Source organism: Pneumocystis carinii, assembly GCF_001477545.1.
Source record: "Pneumocystis carinii B80 chromosome Unknown supercont1.7, whole genome shotgun sequence".
In the NCBI taxonomy this organism is placed as follows: domain Eukaryota; kingdom Fungi; phylum Ascomycota; class Pneumocystomycetes; order Pneumocystales; family Pneumocystaceae; genus Pneumocystis; species Pneumocystis carinii.
This window is the reverse complement of record NW_017264719.1, coordinates 100,797-124,233: the sequence shown is the minus strand read 5'-3', so window position 1 is coordinate 124,233 and position 23,437 is coordinate 100,797. Positions and strand designations below refer to the sequence as shown.

General features: G+C 26.8%; 11 protein-coding genes across 11 annotated transcripts; 6 read left to right on the top strand and 5 right to left on the bottom strand.

Moving 5' to 3' along the window:
• Positions 1–37: 37 nt before the first annotated feature.
• Positions 38–3,107, bottom strand: T552_01678 (hypothetical protein). Its single transcript, XM_018370250.1, has 20 exons — positions 2,771–3,107; positions 2,589–2,724; positions 2,499–2,547; positions 2,219–2,455; positions 2,143–2,174; positions 1,949–2,103; positions 1,809–1,908; positions 1,748–1,762; positions 1,639–1,706; positions 1,557–1,586; positions 1,282–1,513; positions 1,190–1,237; positions 1,044–1,148; positions 986–1,000; positions 655–937; positions 591–608; positions 484–539; positions 429–442; positions 306–384; positions 38–258 (listed from the first exon to the last, which is right to left on the bottom strand). The coding sequence occupies exons 1-20, from the start codon at positions 3,059–3,061 to the stop codon at positions 83–85; spliced, it is 2,139 nt and encodes a 712-aa protein (XP_018225959.1). The 5' UTR covers positions 3,062–3,107; the 3' UTR covers positions 38–82.
• A 215-nt stretch (positions 3,108–3,322) lies between these two features.
• On the top strand, positions 3,323–4,961 carry T552_01677 (hypothetical protein). Its single transcript, XM_018370249.1, has 5 exons — positions 3,323–3,417; positions 3,472–3,482; positions 3,531–4,003; positions 4,044–4,438; positions 4,488–4,961. Exons 1-5 carry the CDS (start codon positions 3,368–3,370, stop codon positions 4,915–4,917), a joined length of 1,359 nt encoding a protein of 452 aa, XP_018225958.1. The 5' UTR covers positions 3,323–3,367; the 3' UTR covers positions 4,918–4,961.
• On the bottom strand, positions 4,956–6,057 carry T552_01676 (calmodulin). The gene is made up of 6 exons (XM_018370248.1): positions 6,021–6,057; positions 5,586–5,595; positions 5,422–5,538; positions 5,138–5,341; positions 5,043–5,077; positions 4,956–5,000 (listed from the first exon to the last, which is right to left on the bottom strand). Exons 3-6 carry the CDS (start codon positions 5,504–5,506, stop codon positions 4,983–4,985), a joined length of 342 nt encoding a protein of 113 aa, XP_018225957.1. The 5' UTR covers positions 5,507–5,538; positions 5,586–5,595; positions 6,021–6,057; the 3' UTR covers positions 4,956–4,982.
• Positions 6,058–6,266: 209 nt separating this feature from the next.
• Positions 6,267–7,447, top strand: T552_01675 (hypothetical protein; the record flags this gene model as incomplete). The annotated part of the gene is made up of 4 exons (XM_018370247.1): positions 6,267–6,557; positions 6,892–7,051; positions 7,105–7,303; positions 7,354–7,447. 4 exons carry the CDS (start codon positions 6,267–6,269, stop codon positions 7,445–7,447), a joined length of 744 nt encoding a protein of 247 aa, XP_018225956.1.
• Positions 7,448–7,840: 393 nt separating this feature from the next.
• T552_01674 (hypothetical protein) lies at positions 7,841–9,915 on the bottom strand. The gene is made up of 3 exons (XM_018370246.1): positions 9,540–9,915; positions 9,211–9,493; positions 7,841–9,163 (listed from the first exon to the last, which is right to left on the bottom strand). The coding sequence occupies exons 1-3, from the start codon at positions 9,861–9,863 to the stop codon at positions 7,887–7,889; spliced, it is 1,884 nt and encodes a 627-aa protein (XP_018225955.1). The 5' UTR covers positions 9,864–9,915; the 3' UTR covers positions 7,841–7,886.
• Positions 9,916–9,951: 36 nt separating this feature from the next.
• T552_01673 (hypothetical protein) lies at positions 9,952–10,982 on the top strand. Its single transcript, XM_018370245.1, has 5 exons — positions 9,952–10,036; positions 10,084–10,138; positions 10,189–10,451; positions 10,498–10,668; positions 10,714–10,982. The coding sequence occupies exons 1-5, from the start codon at positions 9,994–9,996 to the stop codon at positions 10,941–10,943; spliced, it is 762 nt and encodes a 253-aa protein (XP_018225954.1). The 5' UTR covers positions 9,952–9,993; the 3' UTR covers positions 10,944–10,982.
• Positions 10,983–11,021: 39 nt separating this feature from the next.
• T552_01672 (hypothetical protein) lies at positions 11,022–12,187 on the bottom strand. The gene is made up of 6 exons (XM_018370244.1): positions 12,068–12,187; positions 11,656–12,016; positions 11,368–11,608; positions 11,264–11,326; positions 11,175–11,213; positions 11,022–11,128 (listed from the first exon to the last, which is right to left on the bottom strand). Exons 1-6 carry the CDS (start codon positions 12,143–12,145, stop codon positions 11,068–11,070), a joined length of 843 nt encoding a protein of 280 aa, XP_018225953.1. The 5' UTR covers positions 12,146–12,187; the 3' UTR covers positions 11,022–11,067.
• A 30-nt stretch (positions 12,188–12,217) lies between these two features.
• T552_01671 (hypothetical protein) lies at positions 12,218–13,178 on the top strand. The gene is made up of 5 exons (XM_018370243.1): positions 12,218–12,266; positions 12,308–12,529; positions 12,574–12,773; positions 12,821–12,914; positions 12,967–13,178. The coding sequence occupies exons 2-5, from the start codon at positions 12,316–12,318 to the stop codon at positions 13,095–13,097; spliced, it is 639 nt and encodes a 212-aa protein (XP_018225952.1). The 5' UTR covers positions 12,218–12,266; positions 12,308–12,315; the 3' UTR covers positions 13,098–13,178.
• On the bottom strand, positions 13,093–15,166 carry T552_01670 (hypothetical protein). Its single transcript, XM_018370242.1, has 5 exons — positions 14,867–15,166; positions 14,671–14,825; positions 14,292–14,612; positions 13,967–14,247; positions 13,093–13,918 (listed from the first exon to the last, which is right to left on the bottom strand). Exons 1-5 carry the CDS (start codon positions 15,119–15,121, stop codon positions 13,164–13,166), a joined length of 1,767 nt encoding a protein of 588 aa, XP_018225951.1. The 5' UTR covers positions 15,122–15,166; the 3' UTR covers positions 13,093–13,163.
• Positions 15,167–16,900: 1,734 nt separating this feature from the next.
• Positions 16,901–18,969, top strand: T552_01669 (hypothetical protein). The gene is made up of 2 exons (XM_018370241.1): positions 16,901–18,551; positions 18,594–18,969. The coding sequence occupies exons 1-2, from the start codon at positions 16,947–16,949 to the stop codon at positions 18,930–18,932; spliced, it is 1,944 nt and encodes a 647-aa protein (XP_018225950.1). The 5' UTR covers positions 16,901–16,946; the 3' UTR covers positions 18,933–18,969.
• Positions 18,970–19,589: 620 nt separating this feature from the next.
• T552_01668 (hypothetical protein) lies at positions 19,590–22,904 on the top strand. Its single transcript, XM_018370240.1, has 10 exons — positions 19,590–19,890; positions 19,932–20,021; positions 20,063–20,365; positions 20,421–20,661; positions 20,716–20,900; positions 20,950–21,297; positions 21,343–21,612; positions 21,655–21,768; positions 21,819–22,010; positions 22,055–22,904. Exons 1-10 carry the CDS (start codon positions 19,636–19,638, stop codon positions 22,859–22,861), a joined length of 2,805 nt encoding a protein of 934 aa, XP_018225949.1. The 5' UTR covers positions 19,590–19,635; the 3' UTR covers positions 22,862–22,904.
• Positions 22,905–23,437: the final 533 nt, after the last annotated feature.

Sequence of the window (23,437 nt, the reverse complement as noted above, 5' to 3'; positions counted from 1 at the left end):
AAAAACAGAAATGCTAATATCAATAATAAAAAATCATTTTTTGTTGTACCATGCTAGGTGGTCTAATACATTTCTCCTTTTATCAAATCTTCCCATTTTTTATAGAACTGTATCCTTGTATTTGGGATTTCATTAATTGCATAAATGCAGAATCAACATTTTTATTTAATTCGATATAAGAACCTTCTTCAACTAACTTGCCATTATGATCAAGAACAATGATTTTATGAGCTCTTTTAATTGTACCAAGTCGATGAGCTTATACGAATAAGTTTGTAAATAATAAAACGTATATTTATATTTACCAATAGTTATTGTGGTAAGGTTTTCCCGCTGAATTAAATCTTGTAACGCTTGATCAACCAATACTTCTGATTTCCCATCCTAAAAAAAAACTCAATACACAAAAACATATGAAATTATCTTACAAGTGCAGAAGTGGCTTAATACGTTAGTAAAAAACAAACGAAGAGTTTAAATTACCTTCATCTAAAATTAATATTTCAGGTTTCCTAACCAATACTCTAGCAATCGCAATTCTAAATTACTATAAATAATTGTATATATAAAATATTTATTTATCAAACTACCTTTGTTTTTGCCCACCACTAATTCAAAGTTAGAAATAGTTTATTTATTAAAAATAAATTTTACCTTAATTGTATTCCATTACCTCCAATATAAGTATCAATATTTTTAGGGAAATTCATAATAAAAGTAGAATTAGATTTTTCTATCGCCTCTATTATTTCTTCTAATGTCGCATCTGGGTTCCCATATGCAATATTCTCTTTTATAGTACCAGGAAAAAGAGCAGGATTTTGCGGCACAATACCAATTTTCTTTCGCAATTGTTTTAAATTAATTTTTTGAATATCTATATCATTAACAGTGATTTTCCCAGAATTTAGATCATAAAATCTTAAGAGAAGATATGCTATTATTTATTTTAATCAATTAATTAATTTAAAACAAAAGTAGATACCAATTGTCGACTTCCCTATATTTATTGAAAAAGTCTAAAAATAAAATCAATTAATTACCTGTCCCGCTAGGACCACATATTGCGACATTTTTGCCTTGTTCTATTGTAAATGATAATTTAGAGAAAATAGGCATATCTGGACGTGTAGGATATGAAAAACAGACTATGAATTAGTATTGTACAAAAGTAAAACATTCATTTTACCGTCTTGAAACTTAATGGATCCTTTAATACTATCGACAAAAATACCTGCTTATCGCAATGTAAACTTAAGCTTTAAAAACATAAAACTGTACCTGTAGGTTTCCTAGTTATTTTCTTATCAATTAATTCAAATAATCGAGATGATGCACCCAAGCCCTTCATAAATTCTGAATAAAAACCACTTAGTCCAACCATAGAATTTCCAGTATATGCTGTATATAACAGAAAAGAACTAAGATCACCAATAGTTATTATAGATTTATTAACCATATGACTCCCATAGGCAAGAGTAATTAATACCGTTAAATTCCCAGAAAATCCGATCTAAACGCCTTAATATTATACAAAAACTATTTTTAAGTTTTACTAATCCCAAAAATGTACTATTAAGAAATGCCTATATGTATTATGTTAAAATAAAAAAACAAACAAACATAAAATCTTTATACATCTTTTTTAACAAGCTGAAATATTTCCCGAATTTTATTATTATAACGTCTTAATTCAATTATTTCGCCTGTTTTATATAAATAACAATTTTAATTATTCAATATATACCCGTAAATGCTTTAACTACATACATATTAGAAAATATAATATAAATTATAAGATTTATCACTTATATGTATATTCCCAAGATCTTCTGAAATTTTTATTAAATCACCTAAAGCTTTCTGGATCTTTTTTGATAAAACTTTTATATATTGTCCATAAAATATCTATAAAATCAATGAAAACCAATCATATAACAATTCTTACCGAGCCAAAAACAATTGGAGGTATAATTAGCATCATAACAGAAGTTAATTGTGCTGATATACATGTCATCATTCCAAGCCCTACAATTGTACTTATTAAATATTTTAGACCATCTGAAATATTTTGAGTAAGAGATTTAGCAACAACTGCAGTATCTAAAAAATTAAAAAAAAAGAAAAAATAGTATTTTTTACCTGAAGATAAACGAGAAATCAAATCTCCACTCCTTAAATAATATCAATAAATCTCTTAAAGATAAAAATACACTACGCATTAACATCAAAAAACCCTAAATCATGCTTAAGAGTATTTTGATATAAACGTGATCGCAGCTTAGATATCACTCTTTCACAAATAATTCTCATGAGAAATAAACGACCAAAATTACATGCTCCACCAATTAAAAAAATAAAAGCAAGCCCACTATAAAAGAAAACTGGCTCAATTCCAAAAAATGCGTTTATTGATGGCTTCACCATATAATCCATAATTCTTCCAATAATATACCTACATCATATATATATATTCCAAAAAATTTACATATACATACGGCATCGACATAGAAACAGATGATCCAATGATAATAAAGACAATAGCAACTATCACAATAAATTTACTATTAAATATCTTCAAAAATTACTTGAAAGCATCCTTTTTTCTCCCTTAAGAAATCTCATAACAGATTTTGTTTGCGAAAAAATAGTCCTCATGTTCAAAATACGATCCCGTATATTTTCTTTATATACCATGATCTTTTTATCCACTTTTTCCTGTTTCTAATACTAATTAAAAAATATCTTCTCTTCCCTTATAACCCCCCACAAATTCATGATATTCTCTCTTGTTAAAATCATTATATAAATAACGATTCCGACACATCATATTCAATTCATTATTTGATATAAAATGAAATAGCTTTCCTTTTATATTTCCAAATTTATTATATCTTATATCATTCAAATTATATATATATCTCTTCTTATTCATAGAATTAAGAAAAATAGACCCCAAATCCCCCATAACCTTAACATCCCCAATATATAAAGGTGATATAAACATAATTCTATGTATTTTAACCCTTCCAAATGGTTCTTTAAACTTCTTAAAAATCATTTCCTTATTTTACAGAAAATATCCCAAAAAAAGTGCGAAAAAAAACATAAATATCCATAAAATACAAATTAAAACAATTCCGTACTCATTATATATGTTTTTATCTATTAATTCCCTCAAAATATACTTTTTTTCTGATTTCAATATTATATAACCTCTTCAATTAACCTCCGAAAAATAAGATATATTTATATATTAAAAAAATACCCATAAAAAGAGTTCTTTTCTAAGAATTCCTTGCTATAATATTAAGAAAAACGTTATTCATCATTAACAAGTCTTTTTTCCCATTTTTTTTGAGTCAAGATGGTATTAGATTATTCAAAATGGGATAAATTAGAGTTAAGTGATGATAGGTAAATATTATTAACAGTTATAAGAGAATAAAGCATAAATCTAATATTTTTTAGTGACATAGAAGGTTTTATAATTGAATTAGTTGAAAAAAAGGAGTTAAAATGATGTATAGTTCATCCAAATGTTGATAAGCGTTCATTTATTCGTTGGAGGCAACGAGATATTCATGAGAAGAGACAAGCACGAAAACAGGCTATATATGATCTTAACTGTAATCTTCAGATGAATAAAGATCTTAAAGAACAAGTTTTAAGATTGATTTGTGCATTAAAAACATCGGTGGAGGAGGACCCAGACAAAGTGATTATGAATGTTTTGGAAGAGATTTCAATAGAAAACATACCTCATACAGAAGGGGCAGTGAAATATAATGTATCTATTGGGAGATTGATTGAAAAGGTAAAAGAAACATTGGGGGAAATAGAAGGAGAAAAACGTCGTCAAGGATTTATAGAAAAATTTGAAGAAAATATAGAAAAATTAGAGGAATTGGTTAATAAAGCAGAGTGTGATCTTGAGAAATTAGAGGAGGAAGGAAAGGCGAAGATTACATCGGAAGATATACGAGTTGGGTTTGAAAGTTCTGTATGTATTTGTAAAAATAAGATTTCAACTGATAAATTAGTCTATAACAAAGCTTCCTACAACAAAGAAGAGAGAAAAGGTTCAAACAATTGAAATTCTTAATAAAAAAGCATTGGAGAGCAAAACAGAAGAAGATGTACCATTAACAGAAAATGATTCAAATATAGATGATAATACAGAGCATATTGAACCATCTGAAACAGGAAGGGAATTTTCAAAATTGGATAGTCAGGATTATAGTGCTCTCCTCAAATTTATTAGTTTACATCCTGACATTGTTCTGGATGAACAAGAAACGGACGGGTTATTAATTGATGCATTTAATTATCAAATGCAAGGTAATGAGACGTTGGCAAAACAATGTGTTCATCAAGGGCTACTTCTTCAATATTGTCGCCAATTGGGAAAGGATGGCGTTTCATTATTTTTTCAAAGGTAATATCTAATTATATATGCAATACGATTGTTAATATTACACTTTTAGGGTAACATCAGCTAATCATGCGGCATACAAGTTATTTAATGATGATGTGGAGCAAACATATTCTCGAATTAAGGTTCGAGCAGCAGAAATTATGGAAGAACGTGAAGCATCATCTGGAGTAGAACAAATTCAACTTCATGCAGTTGATCCTAATGCTAAAATCGCCATTAACATCCCATCAAAAAATTCAGAAGATCCTAATGTTCAAGAAGCACGCAAAATATTCGAATCCTTTTCTTTAGATTTACAAGATGCATTAGAAAGTGGTCAACTTGAAAATATAAACAAGGTACTTGCTAATATTCCATTACAAGAAGCAGAAAAAATTGTAGGAGACTTAAACAGAGGCGGAATGCTTAGTATTGAAAATGAAATGATTGATGCAACTAAAGGGGATTTTTGTATAAATAAAGACAAAGAAAATATGTAAAGACAATATCAATACGATTAGTTAATTATAAATATACAATTTATATTCAAAAAAACTTTACAAAATTATTTACTTAACATCATCTATTTGTTTTAGCTGAATGCTTCATTATTTTTTCGACCCACCTTAACAAATTCACTATAATCAATAACTCCATCACCTAAATCATTAGTCTTTTCTAAATATACGCCGTATCTAAGCGGCAACAATTTAACATTACCATCTACATCAGCTTCTCGAATCATTTCATCAACTTCCTCATCTGTCAACTTCTCCCCCAAATTTGTCATAACATGTCTCAACTCTGCTGCAGAAATAATTCCGTTACCATCTTTATCAAATACTTTAAATGCTTCCCGAATTTCTTCTTCAGAATCGACATCTTTCATTTTTCGTGCCATCATTGCCAGAAATTCAGGAAAATCTATAATAAAAACTTAGAAATACAGAAAACACCATTTGATACACATTTTCATCTTTTATTTTCCCCCTATAATTACTTACCAATTGTTCCATTCCCATCTGCATCAACTTCGTTCACCATATCTTGTAATTCTGCTTCTGTTGGATTCTGACCTAATGACCGCATAACAATTCCAAGCTCTTTCGTTGTAATAGAGCCTATCATTTATAAATACTTCCTTGTATTTTAATAAATAAAAAAATACCATCCCCATCCTATATATTCATTAATTATGCTGCACAATTAATAGAGTATTTCAGGAGAATAATATAAAGAAAATACTGCATAAAAGATGATCTTATCTCCAAGCAACTAAGCATATGTTCATTGCATATATTCAAAATATCATAAATTGCCCAACAAATAATTATACACCCCAATCCACATATTCCATACTTTTCCATGCATTCTATAGACTCTTTCTGTATTTTTATACATTTTCTTATACATTCATTCCTGCATCCTATTTCTTGTGCTAAATTTTATGCAATTTATCTCTCCTATTATATGCGTCATATATGCGTCATATATGCGCACTATATGCGCATTATATGCGCTATATTCCAATTCCCTATCTATTCTCTTCCAATTTCTATCATCTTTTCATTTTCTACTCCTTTTATACTCTTGCTTCAGCAACCTTATCAAATAATGAAAAAGCTTCCTTAAACTCTGAAATCTGTTCTTCTGTTAAATTCTGTTCATTACTCTTTCATCATCAGCATATAATAACTCTATAAATGCTCTTTAGACTTACCATCTTCACTATAAACTTGAATCTATAGTCCTGAAATCTGCAGCAGAGTTAATTTTAACTAGCATTCAACGAGAGACACGAAAAAATATAGAAAACCGTTCAAAAAAAATAACATAAAAAAGATAACAAATGGCAACGCGGGATCGAACGGGCCTATTTATTTCTTATAGACAATCATTTGCACATCATCCTGTGCATTTAAAGGATGAAGAACAAGGGCTTTTAGATATGGTTATTGATATAGATTGTTTACCTCCAGACTGGTCAGAAACAATAAAAGAAATAGACGGAATAATGGAGGAGATCAGGTCAAAAGGAGAAATACTTGAGCGTTTATACCGGAAGAATATGTTGCCGGGATTTGATGATCGACGAAGAGATGAAGGGGAAATGGAGCAAATATGTAATCATACAACGCAGGTATGAAAGGGAAAGAGAGAAGTATACGAGTGAGGAAAGACGGGACGCATACAACGCGCATACAACGCGCATACAATGCGCATACAATGGGTATACAATGGGTATAAAAGCTAGGAGGATGTACACTTGTCTATATGTCTCATATATATATATGTAAATATATATAAATATATATATATTTACATGTATATATATTACATCTTTTCTAGACGTTTTTATATTTCTTCTGTATATATTCCTTAGATCTTTTCAGTTGATGCAGCCAAACGTTTCTTATACATGAATTACACCATTTTTTTGGATTTAATCACTGTTTTATCTAACTTTTATAAAGCGTCTGAGAAGATGTCAAGATTTAATTAAAACGGTGGTTCCTAGACCAGGATCAACACAAACAGAGACTATTATTACGAAAAATGTTCAAATAGTATTAGCAAATAAAGTTCAAATGGAAAATATGGCATTTAGGAAGAAACAATCCGCTTATCTCCAACGTATGATATTTTTTTTAGAAATAATTAAGTTATTTTTGACATGTAAAATATAGAATTACGTGAGACATATCAAAAAACATTTCTTCCAATTGAACATACAGAAAGTTCAGAGGAAATGTTTCAATCGTCGTTAATGGTTTCAAATGAAGCGGAAATTACTTTTCGGGAACGAGAAATTGCAAATATTACTAAAGGAATTGTTGAATTGTCTGATATATTTAAAGAAATTCAGTCATTGGTAACAGATCAAGGGTTTTTTTTATTTATTTTTTATTTTTTTTTCAAACTTATTCCATCTTTAGAAGTATCATTGATCACATCAATATTTGCGCTGAAAACACTTCTACGCATATGAAAGATGCAAAAAAAGAACTCGATTATGTAATTGTTTCTTAATAAATTTTTATTCAATGCTAAAGTACACTAGGCAGAAACTTATCAAAAAAAAAATCGAAAAAGAAAGTTAATTTTTCTTCTTCTTCTTATTATTATCGGGTTATTTGTCATATTTATCATCAAATCTTTTTGATAAAATAATTTATTGTTTTTTTGATCAATTTTCGAATTTCAGAATATTTTGTTATATATCATTGGATATATCTGCATTATGTTTTTACATGCTAGCATTTGTCTATGAATATTTTAATTTAATGTATATTACTCATGGAATTAAATCGGGGAATATCAGCATATAAAGGAAAACAATAGATGTTTTGGTATAGCATATACTTATTTATTATCTTACAAAATATAAAGACAATCATTTAAATCATAAAGCATAGAAATAGTCGAAAATATTTTATTAGTGATTTCTATTATACAAAAATAAAAATGTTTATAAATGATTCATTATTTCAAACTTTTCCAAAGCAATTTCAACATCTCTATGATTTTTCAATCCTTTAATAATCTTATTCAATTCTTCTGTATATATTTCAATTAGGTACATAATAAATACTACATAATCCTTTGATATAATCGATTTTTTAGAATATTGTTTATTCATAACTTTTCTCCATGATTTTGCAAAAAAGTCGTGTGGGACTATAAGCCTATTTCGAGCCAATTCTATAGGAATAACACGCAATACATCATTCCAAACATTTATTGTCCGAATATTATTAAAAAGACATTTTACTATGTCTAAATCTATAACTATCTTGAAATCCGATAAAGATTTTAATAATAAAAGACTTTCTAAATGTGCATTCGCGACCATAAAAGCTTCCATAAACCCTATAATTGTTCCCTTTTCAACAAATGTCCTTTTTTTTTCCAGAATATGATAAATCTCTTGTACATCATTAAAACTCCCCATACACCGAACATATTCAATTATTGAATGTTTATTATCATTTATTTTCTCCAAAGATAATGCTTCATATTGACTTTGATTCCATAAAGATTTAATAAAATCATATCTATAAGTTTTGATGTTTCCAAAATTCAATTCAAAAGTTTGCCTATATAATGCAGAATAATGTTTTTCAGATAACTTCCAACAATTTTGGGTTAAAATTTCAAAACACTTCTTAAGACCGACAAAATTATCAAATAAAGAAAAACATAAAATTAAACAAATAATCGTATTTTTATGTAATTTCGCAATATTTTGTGTAAGATACTGAAAAAAATTCATAGTATTAGCACTTAAACGAACATTTAAATCTGAATGAAATTTATACTTTCTTCCAAGTCTTAAAAAAGCTAAAGCTATTTCAATTTGACATTGTTGTATTATTTGATTCTTGTGAGGATGCATAATAATAAAACTCCATAATTTATCAAATTCATAATATGTTAAAGAATAATTCGCAAGTATTTTAATAGTTTCATAATTCGGATACAAATTAAAAAATATCTTATTATAGAAAAACATAAGATATGATTCCCTTTCCTTTATATTTTTATTTAAGGAAGTTTTCTTCAATGCCATCCTCAATACATGATTCATAACTGAAAAAGGTGGAATTTGACAGTTCTTAACCATCTCTCCAAGTATATGTATAGCCTTTTTCAAATTACCTTGTATACAGCAGATTTTCAATAGATAAATTTTAACTATATTATATATATCAATTGAACATGATTCTTTTGCAAACATCATAGCAACTAAGATTTAATATTTTAATAAGCGTACAAATTTATTGAAAACTTACACATGATTTCTGGATTTTCGTATGAATATCGAACTTCTAATTTCATAATAATGATGGCAGAAATTCCCTTTAACCTTTTTTTTAAATCAGAATTAACAAGTGTTTGCAAAAAATTCTGCAAAAACATCAAGCCTTGTTTCCTTTTGTTAAGAAAATATATTTTATAAAGATAATAACGTATCAATATTTCAATCACATTTCTTGAATAAATAGAAAAAGTCAAGAACCCCAGAATCTTCTTTTCATCAAATGGTTCAAAATATTTTGCCATTTGAGAAAGTAACTATAACAAAATTAATACATATACATAACCATATTAAAATACATACAAAACATGCATTCTTTTTTTCAAATGAGTATTCGTATTTCATCTTTTTTGGCATTTTACATGTTATAATAATATTTTTATCTGATTTCTCATATAACCTCTGTAATTTACGAACTATCTTAAATTTCTTATCAGGCAAAAGACTGTCCATAGCATTTGAAAAATCCTTCAACCCATGAATAATAACATCCATATTAATACAAGGATAGAGAGCTAACTGTCTCTCAATGCCAGAATATACTGTATTTTTTCTAACATTTTGTATTTTGATACCTCGTTTATTTATATAAAAATTGTTATTTTTTCTCAGAAAAAAAAACACCATTAACCATCTACTTATTTAGAGCTGTAAAATAACCAATTTCTCATGTATTTATACTTAATTTAATATGATAAAAATCATATTAAAAATATTTTTATCGACAAGTAAAAAATTGAAAAACATTAAGATTAAAATGAACCATCATTTAGCAGTATTCGGTGGAACCGGATTTCTAGGCATGTAAAATATCTCCATATATTTATCCATGTCTTATTTGTTAAAGGTAGACATATTTGTAAAATAGCAGTTCAAAAAGGCTGGACGGTTACATCAATAAGGTATTGCTAAGAATAAAGGCTGAATAATCCAAAATTGATTTGAAAAAAAGTCGAAAAGGTGTGCTTAATAATAATCAACATGATGATAATATTTGGAGCTGGACACAACAAGTAAATTGGTGTAAAGGCGATTTAAATGATCCAATTTCTATAGAAAACCATGTAAAAAGTGCAACAGCAGTTGTATATTCTGTAGGAACCCTATTAGAAAATAGATATAAGAGTTTTTTATCTGGAAGAGATAACATATTTTCGCTTTTTCAGTTGTCTCAAGATGAAGATTTAAGTTACGACAAGTTAAATAGAGATTTTGGTAAATATTATACAAGTATATCCTATCCTTATAAACGTATAAAAAGCAATTCGTGTAGTAGATATGATATCCCAGGAAAATAAAAAGATACCTTTTGTGTATCTTTCGGCAGCAAATACATTCCCAGGTATTCCTAGAAGATATATTGAATCAAAAAGAGAAGCAGAAGATTATATATGTTCAGCTCAAAATATAAGACCTATTATTATGCGACCAGGTACCTTTTATTTATTATTATTAATATTCTTAATTGTTTATATAGGTCTTATGTATTCCAAAGAAAGACCTATTTCTTTACTCCTTGGAGGAATGATCGATATTATCTCTAATGTTAATAAGCTATTTTGTGAAAAAATACCATTTATGAATGCTGCTGCTGTAAAACCTTTAAAAGTTGAAACCGTAGCAAATGCAATAATTCAATCCATTCATCAAGAATTCAAAGGTATCGCTAATGTAGAACATATTGAAAAATTAGCATCTATGCCATAAAAAACACATTTATAATATGTGTTTTATTAAATAACTGCATAGATATATAGATATTATAATAAAAAATGTTCCCATTGTTTTTAATCAAAAATTCAGCAACTGAAACCAAAATAATATACATGTTTCAGACTGCTGTACCTCTTTCAAGACTTTCTCGAATCTCTCTTGTATATTTATCATAAAACCTAAAAAAAAAAGAATTATTTTTTTTTTAAAAATAAATACAAATACCTTGAGATTTTCCTATTGAAATTCGCATTCCTTTCATTTCTAATATTTCCATTAATACAATAAAATTAAACACTTTCCTAAAAACATACATATAGCTAACATCCTCATCATCCGGATCAATTCTTTTTCTTGATTTATTCCTCATTTCCTCCCTTCAAATATTTATAAATATAACATAAAAAAAAACACTTACTGTTTATTAAGATCCTCAATAAGTCGATCAATCGCTTTTTTACTCGGTTTATTATTTGCAAACCCAAGAAAATTCGCATCCCTATAAAATGATTCATATGTATTCCCAACCTCCATATCATTTTCATTCAACATCTCTTTATTCGCCATCACTTTTGCTCTTTCCTTCTCATACCCTTCTAAATCCGGTTTAAACTTACGCATCAATTTTTCATAACTATGTTGAGCCGCTTGTGTATAATCTATCCATTTTTTAACTCATTCCCACTCATATTTAATTATTTAAAACCTGCAAATAACGATTTATCCCGTGCTTCTTGTTTCTCTTTCATTCGTTGATCCCATCGTTCTGATTCCTCAATTGTCCAATCCCATGCCCGTTTTCGCTCATAATCCTCTCCTCTCTCTATAGACTCCTGTTTATCTAATTTCTTCTCTGCATCTTGTCTTTTAAGCTCTATTTTCCTAGCTAACTTTGGATCCTCTTTTAAACGCTGATATTCACTAAATAAATCCTTTCGGTTCGCTTCCGCCGAAAGACGCATACGTTTTCTTAATCTTATAAGCTGTTCCATACGGTCCTTAATATTTCTTCCTATTTCTTCCTTATTCTCCTGGCTTTCTACTGACTCTGATCTCTCATCTGATCCCTTGTTTTTTGGTCAAATTTCACCGTTTTTTTTCGCTTTTTTTCCTCATACCTTCAAGAACTCCTTATTTACATGGTTTTTATCTATATTTCCAGGTAATTCTCCCTTTTTTTCCTCTGTTTTTACCATTATTTCCTCGTCTCTCCTCTCAAAATTTCTGGTACGTCGGCCGATCAACCTCATGGAAAAGTGTAAAAATTAATTAAAGTGCAAAAGGCACAAAAAACAAGGTAAAACAAGGTAAAATAAGGTAAAATATAGATTTAAAGGTCATATATTAAGTATAAATAGTGTTTTATATGGCACCAATAAGCCGTGTTCCAAAATGCCAGATAATAAGACCTATTGTTATTGGTAATATTGCTATGCCATTAGGAGATAGGAAGAAACCAGATTCAGACCATACACATGCATGGACGGTCTCTGTTAAAGGGATTTATGAGGAGGATTTATCATATTTTATTAAAAAAGTGGTTTTTAAGCTTCACGATACATATCCAAATGCTACAAGAAGTATAAAAAAGAAGAGAAGAATACAGGGATTAAGGGTATTTTAGCAATTGATAAGAGTCCTTTTGAAGTATCGGAGACGGGATGGGGAGAATTTGATATTGCAATACGTATATATTTTGTTCCAGAAGCAGCAGAAAAAAGTATTAGTCTTTTTCATCGATTAAAATTACATCCATATGGACCAAACTCAGAAGTTATTAAGGAACAAGGACTTTCAGTGACAAGTTATCAATATGATGAGATTGTAAATAAATTGATGTATTTTTATAATAAGAGTTTATATATGTATAGATATTTAATGAACCTACAGAAACTATGTATGATATATTAACAAGGCATTCTCGGGCAGTTTTGCCATTAGATCGATCGCCGACGAATTTATTTAGTATGATATAAAAGAATTGAAAATGATAATTTTATAATTAACGAATAATAAGGCCAACGAACAGAACAAGAAGAGTTAGATCGTTTAGAACTTGCATTAAGAAAAGTAGAAGAAATGACGAAGGAATATAAAGAGAAAATAATTCAGTTAGAAAAGAAAAATACAAAAAATCCGGAAATATGAAGAAAAAAGATTTATTTTAATATTAAATGTATAATAAAAAATGCTAAATAAGTTTAATTAAAAAGATTATGCTTTAAAGGATTTTAAAGGATCATTTTTATTGTTAAAATATTTTGTTCTTTTTTTAAAATTAGAATGACGAGCTTTACTGATTCGATTGATATTTTTTTTATGAAAATTAACATGTCCAATGTTTTCTATAATATTTATTCTTTCTTTTTTTGGTAGTAAATAATTTGGTACATGTTTAAGATGCGGTTGAATTCTTGTTGGATGAAGCTCTTTATCATATCGAAGTTGTTGTAAATCATTTGGATTTTCGTCGAAAAATTTCTTAAGTTTTTCATTTGAAAGTACTTCCATTCTCAATTCCTTTTCTCGAGCTTCTCTTATAACTGTTCTTGTAATAGCTCTTAACGCATCTTCCATTCGGTATCGAAAAGCATTAACATGTTCCATATTAAAATTATAAGGTTTAATTGTAATTCCTTTAATTTCCTGGTCTTCTTTTATCTTTTCAAATATAGATTCATCATATTTCGCAGTTTTTAATAATGCATTTTTATGTTTTCCCCATAGTTTTTCTGGTACAATAAATGAAATAACCATTCCACTTTTATTCGCTCTGGCTGTTCTTCCAGATCGATGTATATATGATTTTACAGTAGTTGGGAGATCAAAATTAAATATACAAGCTACGTCTTTAAAATCAATTCCTCGAGAAACACCATATTCATTGTCTTTATGTGTTTTCTTTCGTTTCTTTAAGACACCATTATCTTCTTTTTTTGAAATTATTTTTGCTGATTCATTTATATCTTCTTTTAAAATTATTTATTTAAAATTCAAATAGAAAAGTACAAATTTACCTTGTATATCATCTATAGAATCCGATTCTTTTGATAAATTGTTTTCATCTGTTGCTAATATGATATCATATACATTTTTATTAAATTCCTCAATAGTATGTAAACGAGAATTAATAGGAAGTTCTGAATTCAAAACACAACTCCTAATGCCAAATTGTTCCAAAAATAATTTTACCTTATAACATCTATCTATATTATTAACAAATATAATGATTTTCCCTTTTATAAGCCGAAGTTTAAGTATAACATATATAAGAAGAAATTTTTCATCTTCACTACATCTATATGAGATTAAAAAAGAACCAATATAAATATTTAATAACACCTTACACTATATTGAGAAAGATTTGAATGTGAATCCTTCTCTTCTAATTTTAAAATAATAGGATCTTTACAAATCACTCTTTTTAATTTATCAAGATCCTCTACAAATGTTGCAGTTGTTAAAAGCATCTGAACACTCTTAGGTATATACTTCATAATATTATCAAAGTCTTCTGAATATCCATATGATAGAATTAGATCAAACTCATCAATAACAAAATGTAATAAACTTTCTTGAATACGAAGATTTGAAGAATTCAAATGAACTATAATTCTAGATGGTGTACCAACAACTATCTCAGGACATTCAGATATTAATATTCTTACATATCGTCAACATAAAACAACAATGTTATACATAAAAATATTTTCTTCTCTACCTTGCTGCATTGTCTGAAATATTAGCTGCCAAATTAACAACCCTTATAATCTTTCCACAATAAAACGTAAGTTCTTTAACATTATTTGTAACTTGATTAGAAAGCTCTCTTGTAGGAACAATTATTAATGATCTTGTCTCTGATTCTTGATGAGACTGATCTATTTTAGACTTTTTTCCCCAAAAAAATGTATTACTTGTTTATTTTTTAAAATATTCTCAATAATAGGAATTAAATATGCCGCTGTCTTTCCTGATCCTGTACGTGCCTGTATAAAAAGGTCTTTCCCTTCTAAAGCCAAAGGAATTACTTGGCTTTGAACATATGTAGGATTACGAAACCCCAATTTTAAAACTGCCTGAGTAATACGAGGATCCAAACCTAATGATGAGAATGTATTCTGCTTGTCTGAATGGTTTTCCTTGTATTTTTTATCATGTTCTTTATCCATCAGATCAAGATTTTTCTATAAGGTGGTTACTGTAGTAACAGACTGACTAAATTAAGGCACAAATGATTTAAAGACTTTTAAATAATTAATCTGTCTTGAGTCCTTTTATCTTTGTATATTTTTCCAAAATTATTGTTTAATTTTATATTTTTTATTATTTATTTATCTTTAAATATATAATATAATAAAAGCATCATTTTTAAAATATTTTATATAATTTTTATTAGGTTATAACTTATTTAATCCAAATCTATGTTTAAAGAGTGTATTTTATATTTAAAAAGGATATAAATATTTTTTAAATAGAAAAAACATGTAATTAGATTTTTTGAAACAAAAAAATAAACTATTTGATAAAAAAGATGAATTTTAAGAAGACAGTGATGATATTTTTTTAAAAATACATGCAATAAAACTAAATGTACTTTTATAAATAATAAAAAAGTTCAAATATATTAAAGTTTATAAATAAATCGTCACTTTAATTAATGTTTATGAATATTTCTATATAATTGAAAATATAGTATATTACTATTCTTACATAAAAAAAATACAAACATATTAATATTTTTAAACTAAACAATATACATACATATATATTGTCCTATATTTAATTGCTATTCATCCTTATTTTTCTATTTTTAATAACTTTTTTAAAATAAATATACTAATTCATTAATTTATCATTTTCAAACTCAAATTTTCAACAAATACTTTTTTATAAAACTATCCTTTTAAATAATATTAAGAAAAAAGCTTAAATTTTAACATTCTACTTCTTAATATACTTCTTTTTTACTAAAACTTTTTTTAAATTCTAATTTACAAAAACAAAAAAAATACATCATTCAATTATAACTAATTATTTTATATAAAATTAGTTTTAAACTTTATAAAAATATCCATTGTATCTCTTTTATTATTTAAAAATTTGAAATTTTTATCTTTTTGCTTTAATCTTTAATTTAAAGCAATTATTATTGATATCTTTTAAAAATAATCAAAGCTAAGCACTATATTGATATCATATAAATTATATTAAGATTATGTTGACATTATATTAATATTATTAACATTATACTAATATTATTAACATTATATACATCATACCAACATTATATAGATTATATTAACATTATTACCATCACACCAACATCACACCAACATCACACAAACATCATATACATTATACTAAATAAATCTTCATTCATCTCTTTCCAACTTTAAAAAACATCTTTAATAAAACATTCAAAACTTTTAAAACATCCTTTTAAAACTTCCTTTCAAACATCCTTTCAAACTACTCCTTCTTCACTATTATTCCTTCATATTTATTTCATTAAAAATATTTTTATTAAATACTTCACTTATTTACATCTTTTAAAAAAAAAAACACTTCTATTCTACATGTATATCTATTTCTTACAATCTTTATTACACCATAAACACCTAACCCCCTATTAAAAACAAAAGGATGTGGTAATCCACGGCCTTATCGGAATTCGACAGCAAGCTCAGGGACACGGAAAAAAAAAGATACGGTGTTTTCAGCCGGATAAAGGCTCAGTTCTGAGGATTTCGGAGCAGGTAAAGGGCCGAACAGGAGGCAGAAGAAGCATCCATGCCTTATATGCCGCCGTCATGTAGTTCCTTGAATAAAACAACAACATCTTTAAAATGTAGAGTTGAAGAAAAAATTGAAAAGGAATATAATGAGAAAAATACAAGTAAATAAAGTATATTAGAAGCAAAGAAGTGATAACTAAGGGTAATGATAGTTTTATTGAAAGAGGAGTGGAAGGAGTTGCCGGAAAGGAGGTTTTCTATGCCATCAAAACAGATGAAAGAAGATATGCATAAATATGAAGAGAGAGACGTAAAGAAAAGGGGAGAATATATACAGGAAGCAGCATATAATGTGGTAGAAAATAATCAGGAGCACTTATCTAATAAAGAGAGAATGGAAGAAGTATATAAATATAAAGATGAACGAGAAGAGTGGAATAAAAAAGAATGGATATTGAGGGAGATAAATGAGGAAAAACAGGAATCTCAGAAGATATCTAATTATTTAAGAAAGGTATCGTCAAGTCCGTCATTTGAATCTACATTATTAGCATATAAAAACGCAACAAAGGAATCGAATCGATCAACGAAATCAAATCCAACAAAAAATACAGAAGGGCAAGAAGATTGTAATAGACAGAAAGTTGTTAGAAAGAAGAGCGGGGAATTAGTGAAATCATCATTAAAGTCGGAAAAACATAAACGTCCACAATCCATGCCATCAACGCCAATTATGCACAAGAATGTACAATTTGCAACGAAATTAGAAGAAATTAAGCATTTTTCTCAAGCGGAAAAGCCAGAAGAAGTAAGTAGAAGTGGATTACTAGACGAAACATATCAAGATACATATGAAATGGCATTTGATTCTGATTTATATGATCTAAGGAAAGAAAAGAATTCGAATTTGACAATTGAATTGGTAAATTTCGAGAATAGTAAGGTATTATGTTTGTCACAAAATGTTCAACTGGAGACGGTATATCTATCATCAGATAAGAAGCGTTTATTAGGAAGGGTTGCAGTGAGAAATATATCATTCGAGAAAATTGTTGGAATTAGATTTACAATGGATTTTTGGCAAACAATATCAGAAATAAATGCTGAATACACGGATGATATATTAACGAAACAATATAAAGATGATCTTGATAGATTTGTTTTTAATATTAAGCTACACGAACTGATGAATATCGAGAACAAGACTCTATATCTTTGTGTACGATATAAAATTCCAGGGGAAGAATTCTGGGATAATAATTCAGGCATGAATTATAAAATAGGCTTTAAAAGAGAATTTAAAACACAAACACGTCCTTCTACTCATTTTCCGGCTTTTTCTTTAAGAAATCGATATTTAAATGATGATGATTTTAATACAGGATTAGATCCTCGTTTATCTATATTTCAGTTATATAAAAACGATCCATTTCACATGTCTCCAATTAATGATGATACAAATACCAAACAATTATCACGTAAAAAGGATAATTTCAGCAATATTTTTTCAAATCGATATGACTTTAGTACTTCGCTTACAGCAGCTATTAAAGCATCTGGTACTACGAATTATAACGAAAACAAAAATAAAGATTCTAAAACGAAAGACCCTAATTCTTATGAAGATTCCATAAAAAACGTAGACTTATATTTTTCGAATCTACTTTTAATAGATAAACCATTAACTAAGAGTCAGAGTAATATATCTTTTGGAAATGATATTTCAAATACCCTTTCATTAAATGATACCAAATTATCAGTATCTTTTCAAGAAAACAAAGCTGCACGTGACTTATTCAAGGGAAGTTCGAAACCATCTGTAGATTCTGTTTTATACCAAAATTTTTTAGATAGTTATTGCTTTGTAAGTATTTCACTTTTTTAGATAAAATTCTTAAATATTTAGTTTAGAGGATCCGATAAATTAAACACTCAGGATTCCGAATATATAGCGCATACGGACGAGAATCCTAGGAAAAATATTCCTCCAATATCTCATAAAAAATCTAGTTCAACCAGTTCTTTATCATCTTTAAATGAATTCATTCCAATTTCTTCGCTTTCCGAGTCATCTTTATTTTATTCTCAATCTTCATTATCTTCTATACCTTCAGTTGATAGTGTATCAAATATACAACAACCTTCTGAATCGAAATCATCAATTGACCTTTATTATAATCATATAATTAATTCATCACTTACTCTCGATACACCAGGAGGCACTCTTACCGCCATACGGACTTGATATTAGTAATATTCTAAAGACTTTTATTTTTTGCGGATATCTATGATATTACTTCTTTTAGTTTTTCTTTTTTACTTGCATTTTCATTAAAATGCAAATTTTAAATTATAATATAGGATTTTGCATAAATTGTTCTAATACTTATTTTTTCATGTCTTTACTAGACATATGTTAACTGTTTATAATTTATTTACAAAAAACAATTCGTATATTTTAGCTTTTTAAGAATTCATTAAAACTTATGCCTATTTCCCTAAAAATTAGAAATTTCCATATAAACATAGGGATTTATCTAGGCATATTCAATCTAAACTTTCATTTATCTCTTAATCTTCCTTTACTATAATAATTTTCTTTTTTTCTTAAAAAACATATTAAATTCTCCCAATTACAACTATATCATAACATGTCTTAAAAATATATAAAAAAATACTATTTTTTAGAAAGAAATCTAATCAAACCAGACAAAACAATTTCCTCTGGTTTTTTTTAAAAACAATTCAATAAAAATTAAAACATATCTTCATTCAAACAACAAAAAAAAACTTCTCTTCTTAATAAAATACAATCATATAAAGAACTTTTCTTATAAAAAATAATAAATACTTGTATAATAAAACAATCTCCCTCTTTTTACATATATTATTAATATATTAACAACCAGAGGCAGATCGAAGGAAAAAATGACAAAGATTAACACATCATGACAGAGCTTAGTTGTTACTGGGACTTAGCATCAGAAGACCCAGAAATACGTAGTAAAGCTACTATAAAGCTTATTGAAGGGGTTAAATTAGCAATTCCTAAGGATGAAGAAGATAAGAGTTTAGGAACATCAAAAAAATCTATAGAAAATGTTTTAGGAGAGAAGGGAATGTACGCACTGACTAGATTAATTAAAGGCCTTTCTAGCAGCAGAGAATATAGCAGACTGGGGTTTTCTACGGCGTTATCAGAGGTGGAAAGAGGAGATTTTTTAAGAAAGATCTGATTATGTAGTTTTTGTTAGAAATAAAGGGTCTAGATGCAGGAGAAATTATTGAATTAATTGAGAAATATAATGGGGAGAAGGGGAATTATTCAGCACAAGTAGAATTTAGAGAATAAATGGTATATATTAATAATTGAAGGAAGAAAGAGATTTTTTATTTGGAAAATTATTTGGTATGAAAGCAATTGTGGTTTCTAAGATACTTGAAAGGACGGGATGTATTGAGAAGATAGAGAAAGTGGTAGAAATATTGATTGAAATATCATTAAAAAAAAGATGGATGAGGGAACCAAGTTTTTATGTAATAAACGATATATTAGTTCAGTTTAAGGAATTTTCTCAGTCTGAGGAAGTCTATAGTAGAATTCTTAAAAAAATATGTGATTCTGGGATGTCTAAGACATTAGAAGGGGTAGCAATAATATTAACGATTGATAAATATGTAAGAAAATTATTTTTGAAGATTTATAGTGTATAAACATTAATGGATGGTTTAGAAGGATTTGAAGTCTATTGGGGATACTCAATGGAGTCCTTTAAATCCTCTTGATTCATCTAATTTGGAGGAACTAGCTAAAGTTTTAAAAAATGATAATATTAATTCAGAAACAAAACAGAATGTGAGTTGGAATACAAGATCACATTTTGTTTGGAATATAATTATAGAAATGTACACATCAGAAGCGAATAATTCAGTGAATTCATCATTTTTAGAATTTTGGACTAAAGTTATTGATGGTAAATAATAATGATAATAATAATGATTTTATTATTATTTTAACAAATATCCAGAATCCTTTTTTTCAGCTACATCATCTCTTGAAAAAAAGTTTTTAGGATTTCAAGTATTTAATATGGCATTATCTAAAATTGAAAATTCAGATATTGTCCATTTATTTTCTAAAAATTTCATGCGTTGCTTTATAAATCATTTATCAGATGAGGATAGATATTTGAACAAAATTTCAAACAAAGTGGTACGTTATATATATATATAGTATTATAATATACATATAAGTATAACAGATTTCATGTATAATTTCAACGGCTAATACTGAAAAAAAAACTATTCTTCCAATAATTAAGTCTCTTCTAGGGCCTTTAGGAGCATTAAATTTTGATAAAATTACAAAAACTAAACTTATAGAATCTTTAATTTCTTTAGCAGATGAAAACAGTTTATGGGATATTTTGCAACTGTTAAAAACAATTACATGTTCACCGTACTCGAAAAATGAAGATATAGATCAGAAACGTCAAATTTCAATTGATATAATGCTTAGTATTTTAAGAAACAAGAAATGCAATAAAAGTAATGAATGGATAATAGATTATATAACATTTTTCGTAACTTACGGATATTTTGAACCTAAAGTAATGAATTATTGAAATATTTTTATTAAAATTAATTATTCTTAGTTAAAAGATTTTGAACATCCATTTTCTACTAATACAAAAACTGTATTAAGATCTCGTCTTTCATCATCTCTTGCATATTTAAACTCTAAGGATCACTCTATAGAGTCTAATAAAAATTCACAAAAACAATTTTTTTGGCCATCTTTTACTATTGAACTAATTATTTCATTATCTGAATCAGAAAAATATAATTTATCAGTAAACATAGATTCAAAAATTCTTAAAATTAGAGATAAATCCATAAAAATTTTTAAAAAGATTTTAGTAAAGGTAAATTTACTATATTATAAAGAATATACTCAATAATTTTAGAAATCTAATTCAGAAAAAAAGACAGCACAAGAACTACTTGCTTTTGAATTGTTATATTCCTTATCTATTTTGCAACTTTATAACGAGGATCCAGAAGCTAGTTCAGTTCTTGAAGTATTTTTTACAATATTTAAAATAAAAAATAAACGTTGATCAAAATATAGGAACTTAAAATCTGTTATAATAATCTTTTCAAAGAAAAAACAAAATCATCAGAAAATACAATTGAGATTCTTACTGATATTCTTTTGGGATTTTTGTCTAAACATTCTATTTTATTTCGAAAATTAGTAGAACAGACATTTAGATATATTTCAGATAAAATAAATTATAAATGTCTGTCATTATTGATAAATGTTACCATTATTTTTACTTATATTAATATCTAACATTTTATTAGGTTCTTCAAACAGATGAGAATTCAGATAAGAATAATACTCTATTTGAAGAAATTACTTCAGATGAGGATTATAATAATATAGACAATGATTCTAAATCATTAAATAATGAGGATAAAACGAATACAGAGGATGATTTTAACGATATAATTAACGATATTAAAAAAGACAATGTATTTAAAAAATCTCTAGATATTTCCTCAAATATTTCTAATGAAGATGTTGAAAATGATTCTGAAAAGTCTATAAATGATGAAGAGATGTTAGAATTAGACAAACATATAGGAAATATGCTAAAAAAAAGAAAGAAAAAAAACAAAAACAAAAAGGTTGATCTTAAAGAAAATATTATAAATTTTAAAAGGAAAGTTCTGGATATATTAGATATTTTTTTGGAACTACGTAACGAAGATCCAATAATTCTTGATTTGATTTTACCATTATTAACTTTAATACGTACTACATCATCTGATATTATTTCAAACAGAGCACGAAATTTAATTGGAAATAAATTATGTAAAGCAAAAATCAATTTAAACGAAATTAAAATTGAATACGCTTTTGATATTCTTAAAAAAATACATGAAGATGTATTAAAAATGAAAAAAAGAGGTACAGGAATGCCTCATAGTCAATCTAGCATATTTCTTGTTAAAATTATTATCTTTAAAGATATAAATTATATAGACCAAATACTAAAAATATATTCTGCAACATTTAATACATGGATAACAAAGAAAAAAATCAAACTTCAAGCATCATTATTTACTGATCTGATAAATTGGGGAGCTCAATTCAGACAAAAATAAAATAGGTTTACATTTTATATAATACAAAATATTAAAAATATATATAACTATTTTAGAAAAATATACATTTCGTATATACATTTTTTTGGAGATTTTAAATACTGTTATATATTTTATTTAAAATTTCAAAAAGCAATATATTTATAAAATTCAAAGGAATTGATATTTTTTATAAACAAAATTTTATACTTTTACAAAAGACTCCAAATTCTTCAAATATAATATGTTGTTTAAGCCATATATTTACTATAATTGTAGAATTTGAATATCTACAGAAAATTGAAACATAACTTTAATATATATATTTCATTATTCATATTTTTTAATGAAATTCATTATTAACAATAACAAAATCTATACTTATTTATATACTAACTTTTGTATATAAAAATTATAGTAATAAAGATAAAGATTTAAATATTTAATTTTCTAAAATCATAAAAAAATACATAAAACCAAAATATATTACAACATAATATGCTTAAAGACAAAAAATAAGCTAATTTTAGAAAATATTAGATAGAAATTCAAGAGTTTTTTGTCTTAACCAAAACTTTTCCAAGCAAACTTTTAACA

Excerpts from the sequence above, each read along its gene's own strand:
- T552_01668 (XM_018370240.1), top strand. The coding sequence starts at position 19,636 with ATGACAGAGCTTAGTTGTTACTGGGACTTAGCATCAGAAGACCCAGAA. Across the intron at positions 20,022-20,062 it reads AGGGGAATTATTCAGCACAA|GAAGAAAGAGATTTTTTATT; the intron begins GTAGAATTTAGA and ends TAATAATTGAAG. Across the intron at positions 20,662-20,715 it reads TTGGACTAAAGTTATTGATG|AATCCTTTTTTTCAGCTACA; the intron begins GTAAATAATAAT and ends ACAAATATCCAG.
- T552_01669 (XM_018370241.1), top strand. The coding sequence starts at position 16,947 with ATGCCATCAAAACAGATGAAAGAAGATATGCATAAATATGAAGAGAGA. Across the intron at positions 18,552-18,593 it reads TTTTAGATAGTTATTGCTTT|TTTAGAGGATCCGATAAATT; the intron begins GTAAGTATTTCA and ends TTAAATATTTAG.
- T552_01670 (XM_018370242.1), bottom strand. The coding sequence starts at position 15,121 with ATGGATAAAGAACATGATAAAAAATACAAGGAAAACCATTCAGACAAG. Across the intron at positions 14,613-14,670 it reads ATTTCAGACAATGCAGCAAG|AATATTAATATCTGAATGTC; the intron begins GTAGAGAAGAAA and ends ACGATATGTAAG. Across the intron at positions 14,248-14,291 it reads CTTTCTCAATATAGTGTAAG|ATGTAGTGAAGATGAAAAAT; the intron begins GTGTTATTAAAT and ends AATCTCATATAG.
- T552_01678 (XM_018370250.1), bottom strand. The coding sequence starts at position 3,061 with ATGATTTTTAAGAAGTTTAAAGAACCATTTGGAAGGGTTAAAATACAT. Across the intron at positions 2,548-2,588 it reads AGAAAAAAGGATGCTTTCAA|TTGCTATTGTCTTTATTATC; the intron begins GTAATTTTTGAA and ends TTATTGTGATAG. Across the intron at positions 1,587-1,638 it reads TTCAGCTTGTTAAAAAAGAT|GCATTTCTTAATAGTACATT; the intron begins GTATAAAGATTT and ends TAATACATATAG.
- T552_01673 (XM_018370245.1), top strand. The coding sequence starts at position 9,994 with ATGAACCATCATTTAGCAGTATTCGGTGGAACCGGATTTCTAG. Across the intron at positions 10,139-10,188 it reads TGGACGGTTACATCAATAAG|TCGAAAAGGTGTGCTTAATA; the intron begins GTATTGCTAAGA and ends TTTGAAAAAAAG. Across the intron at positions 10,669-10,713 it reads ACCTATTATTATGCGACCAG|GTCTTATGTATTCCAAAGAA; the intron begins GTACCTTTTATT and ends TTGTTTATATAG.
- T552_01671 (XM_018370243.1), top strand. The coding sequence starts at position 12,316 with ATGGCACCAATAAGCCGTGTTCCAAAATGCCAGATAATAAGACCTATT. Across the intron at positions 12,530-12,573 it reads ATATCCAAATGCTACAAGAA|CAATTGATAAGAGTCCTTTT; the intron begins GTATAAAAAAGA and ends AGGGTATTTTAG. Across the intron at positions 12,915-12,966 it reads ATCGCCGACGAATTTATTTA|GCCAACGAACAGAACAAGAA; the intron begins GTATGATATAAA and ends ACGAATAATAAG.
- T552_01672 (XM_018370244.1), bottom strand. The coding sequence starts at position 12,145 with ATGGTAAAAACAGAGGAAAAAAAGGGAGAATTACCTGGAAATATAGAT. Across the intron at positions 11,327-11,367 it reads ATTGAGGATCTTAATAAACA|GGAGGAAATGAGGAATAAAT; the intron begins GTAAGTGTTTTT and ends AAATATTTGAAG. Across the intron at positions 11,214-11,263 it reads GATGAGGATGTTAGCTATAT|AAATGAAAGGAATGCGAATT; the intron begins GTATGTTTTTAG and ends TGGAAATATTAG.
- T552_01677 (XM_018370249.1), top strand. The coding sequence starts at position 3,368 with ATGGTATTAGATTATTCAAAATGGGATAAATTAGAGTTAAGTGATGAT. Across the intron at positions 4,004-4,043 it reads GAGTTGGGTTTGAAAGTTCT|TCTATAACAAAGCTTCCTAC; the intron begins GTATGTATTTGT and ends CTGATAAATTAG. Across the intron at positions 4,439-4,487 it reads GTTTCATTATTTTTTCAAAG|GGTAACATCAGCTAATCATG; the intron begins GTAATATCTAAT and ends TTACACTTTTAG.
- T552_01674 (XM_018370246.1), bottom strand. The coding sequence starts at position 9,863 with ATGGTGTTTTTTTTTCTGAGAAAAAATAACAATTTTTATATAAATAAA. Across the intron at positions 9,494-9,539 it reads AAAAAAAGAATGCATGTTTT|TTACTTTCTCAAATGGCAAA; the intron begins GTATGTATTTTA and ends ATTTTGTTATAG. Across the intron at positions 9,164-9,210 it reads CGAAAATCCAGAAATCATGT|TTGCTATGATGTTTGCAAAA; the intron begins GTAAGTTTTCAA and ends ATTAAATCTTAG.
- T552_01676 (XM_018370248.1), bottom strand. The coding sequence starts at position 5,506 with ATGCGGTCATTAGGTCAGAATCCAACAGAAGCAGAATTACAAGATATG. Across the intron at positions 5,342-5,421 it reads AGATGGGAATGGAACAATTG|ATTTTCCTGAATTTCTGGCA; the intron begins GTAAGTAATTAT and ends TTTTTATTATAG. Across the intron at positions 5,078-5,137 it reads TCGAGAAGCTGATGTAGATG|GTGATGGAGTTATTGATTAT; the intron begins GTAATGTTAAAT and ends CTAATGATTTAG.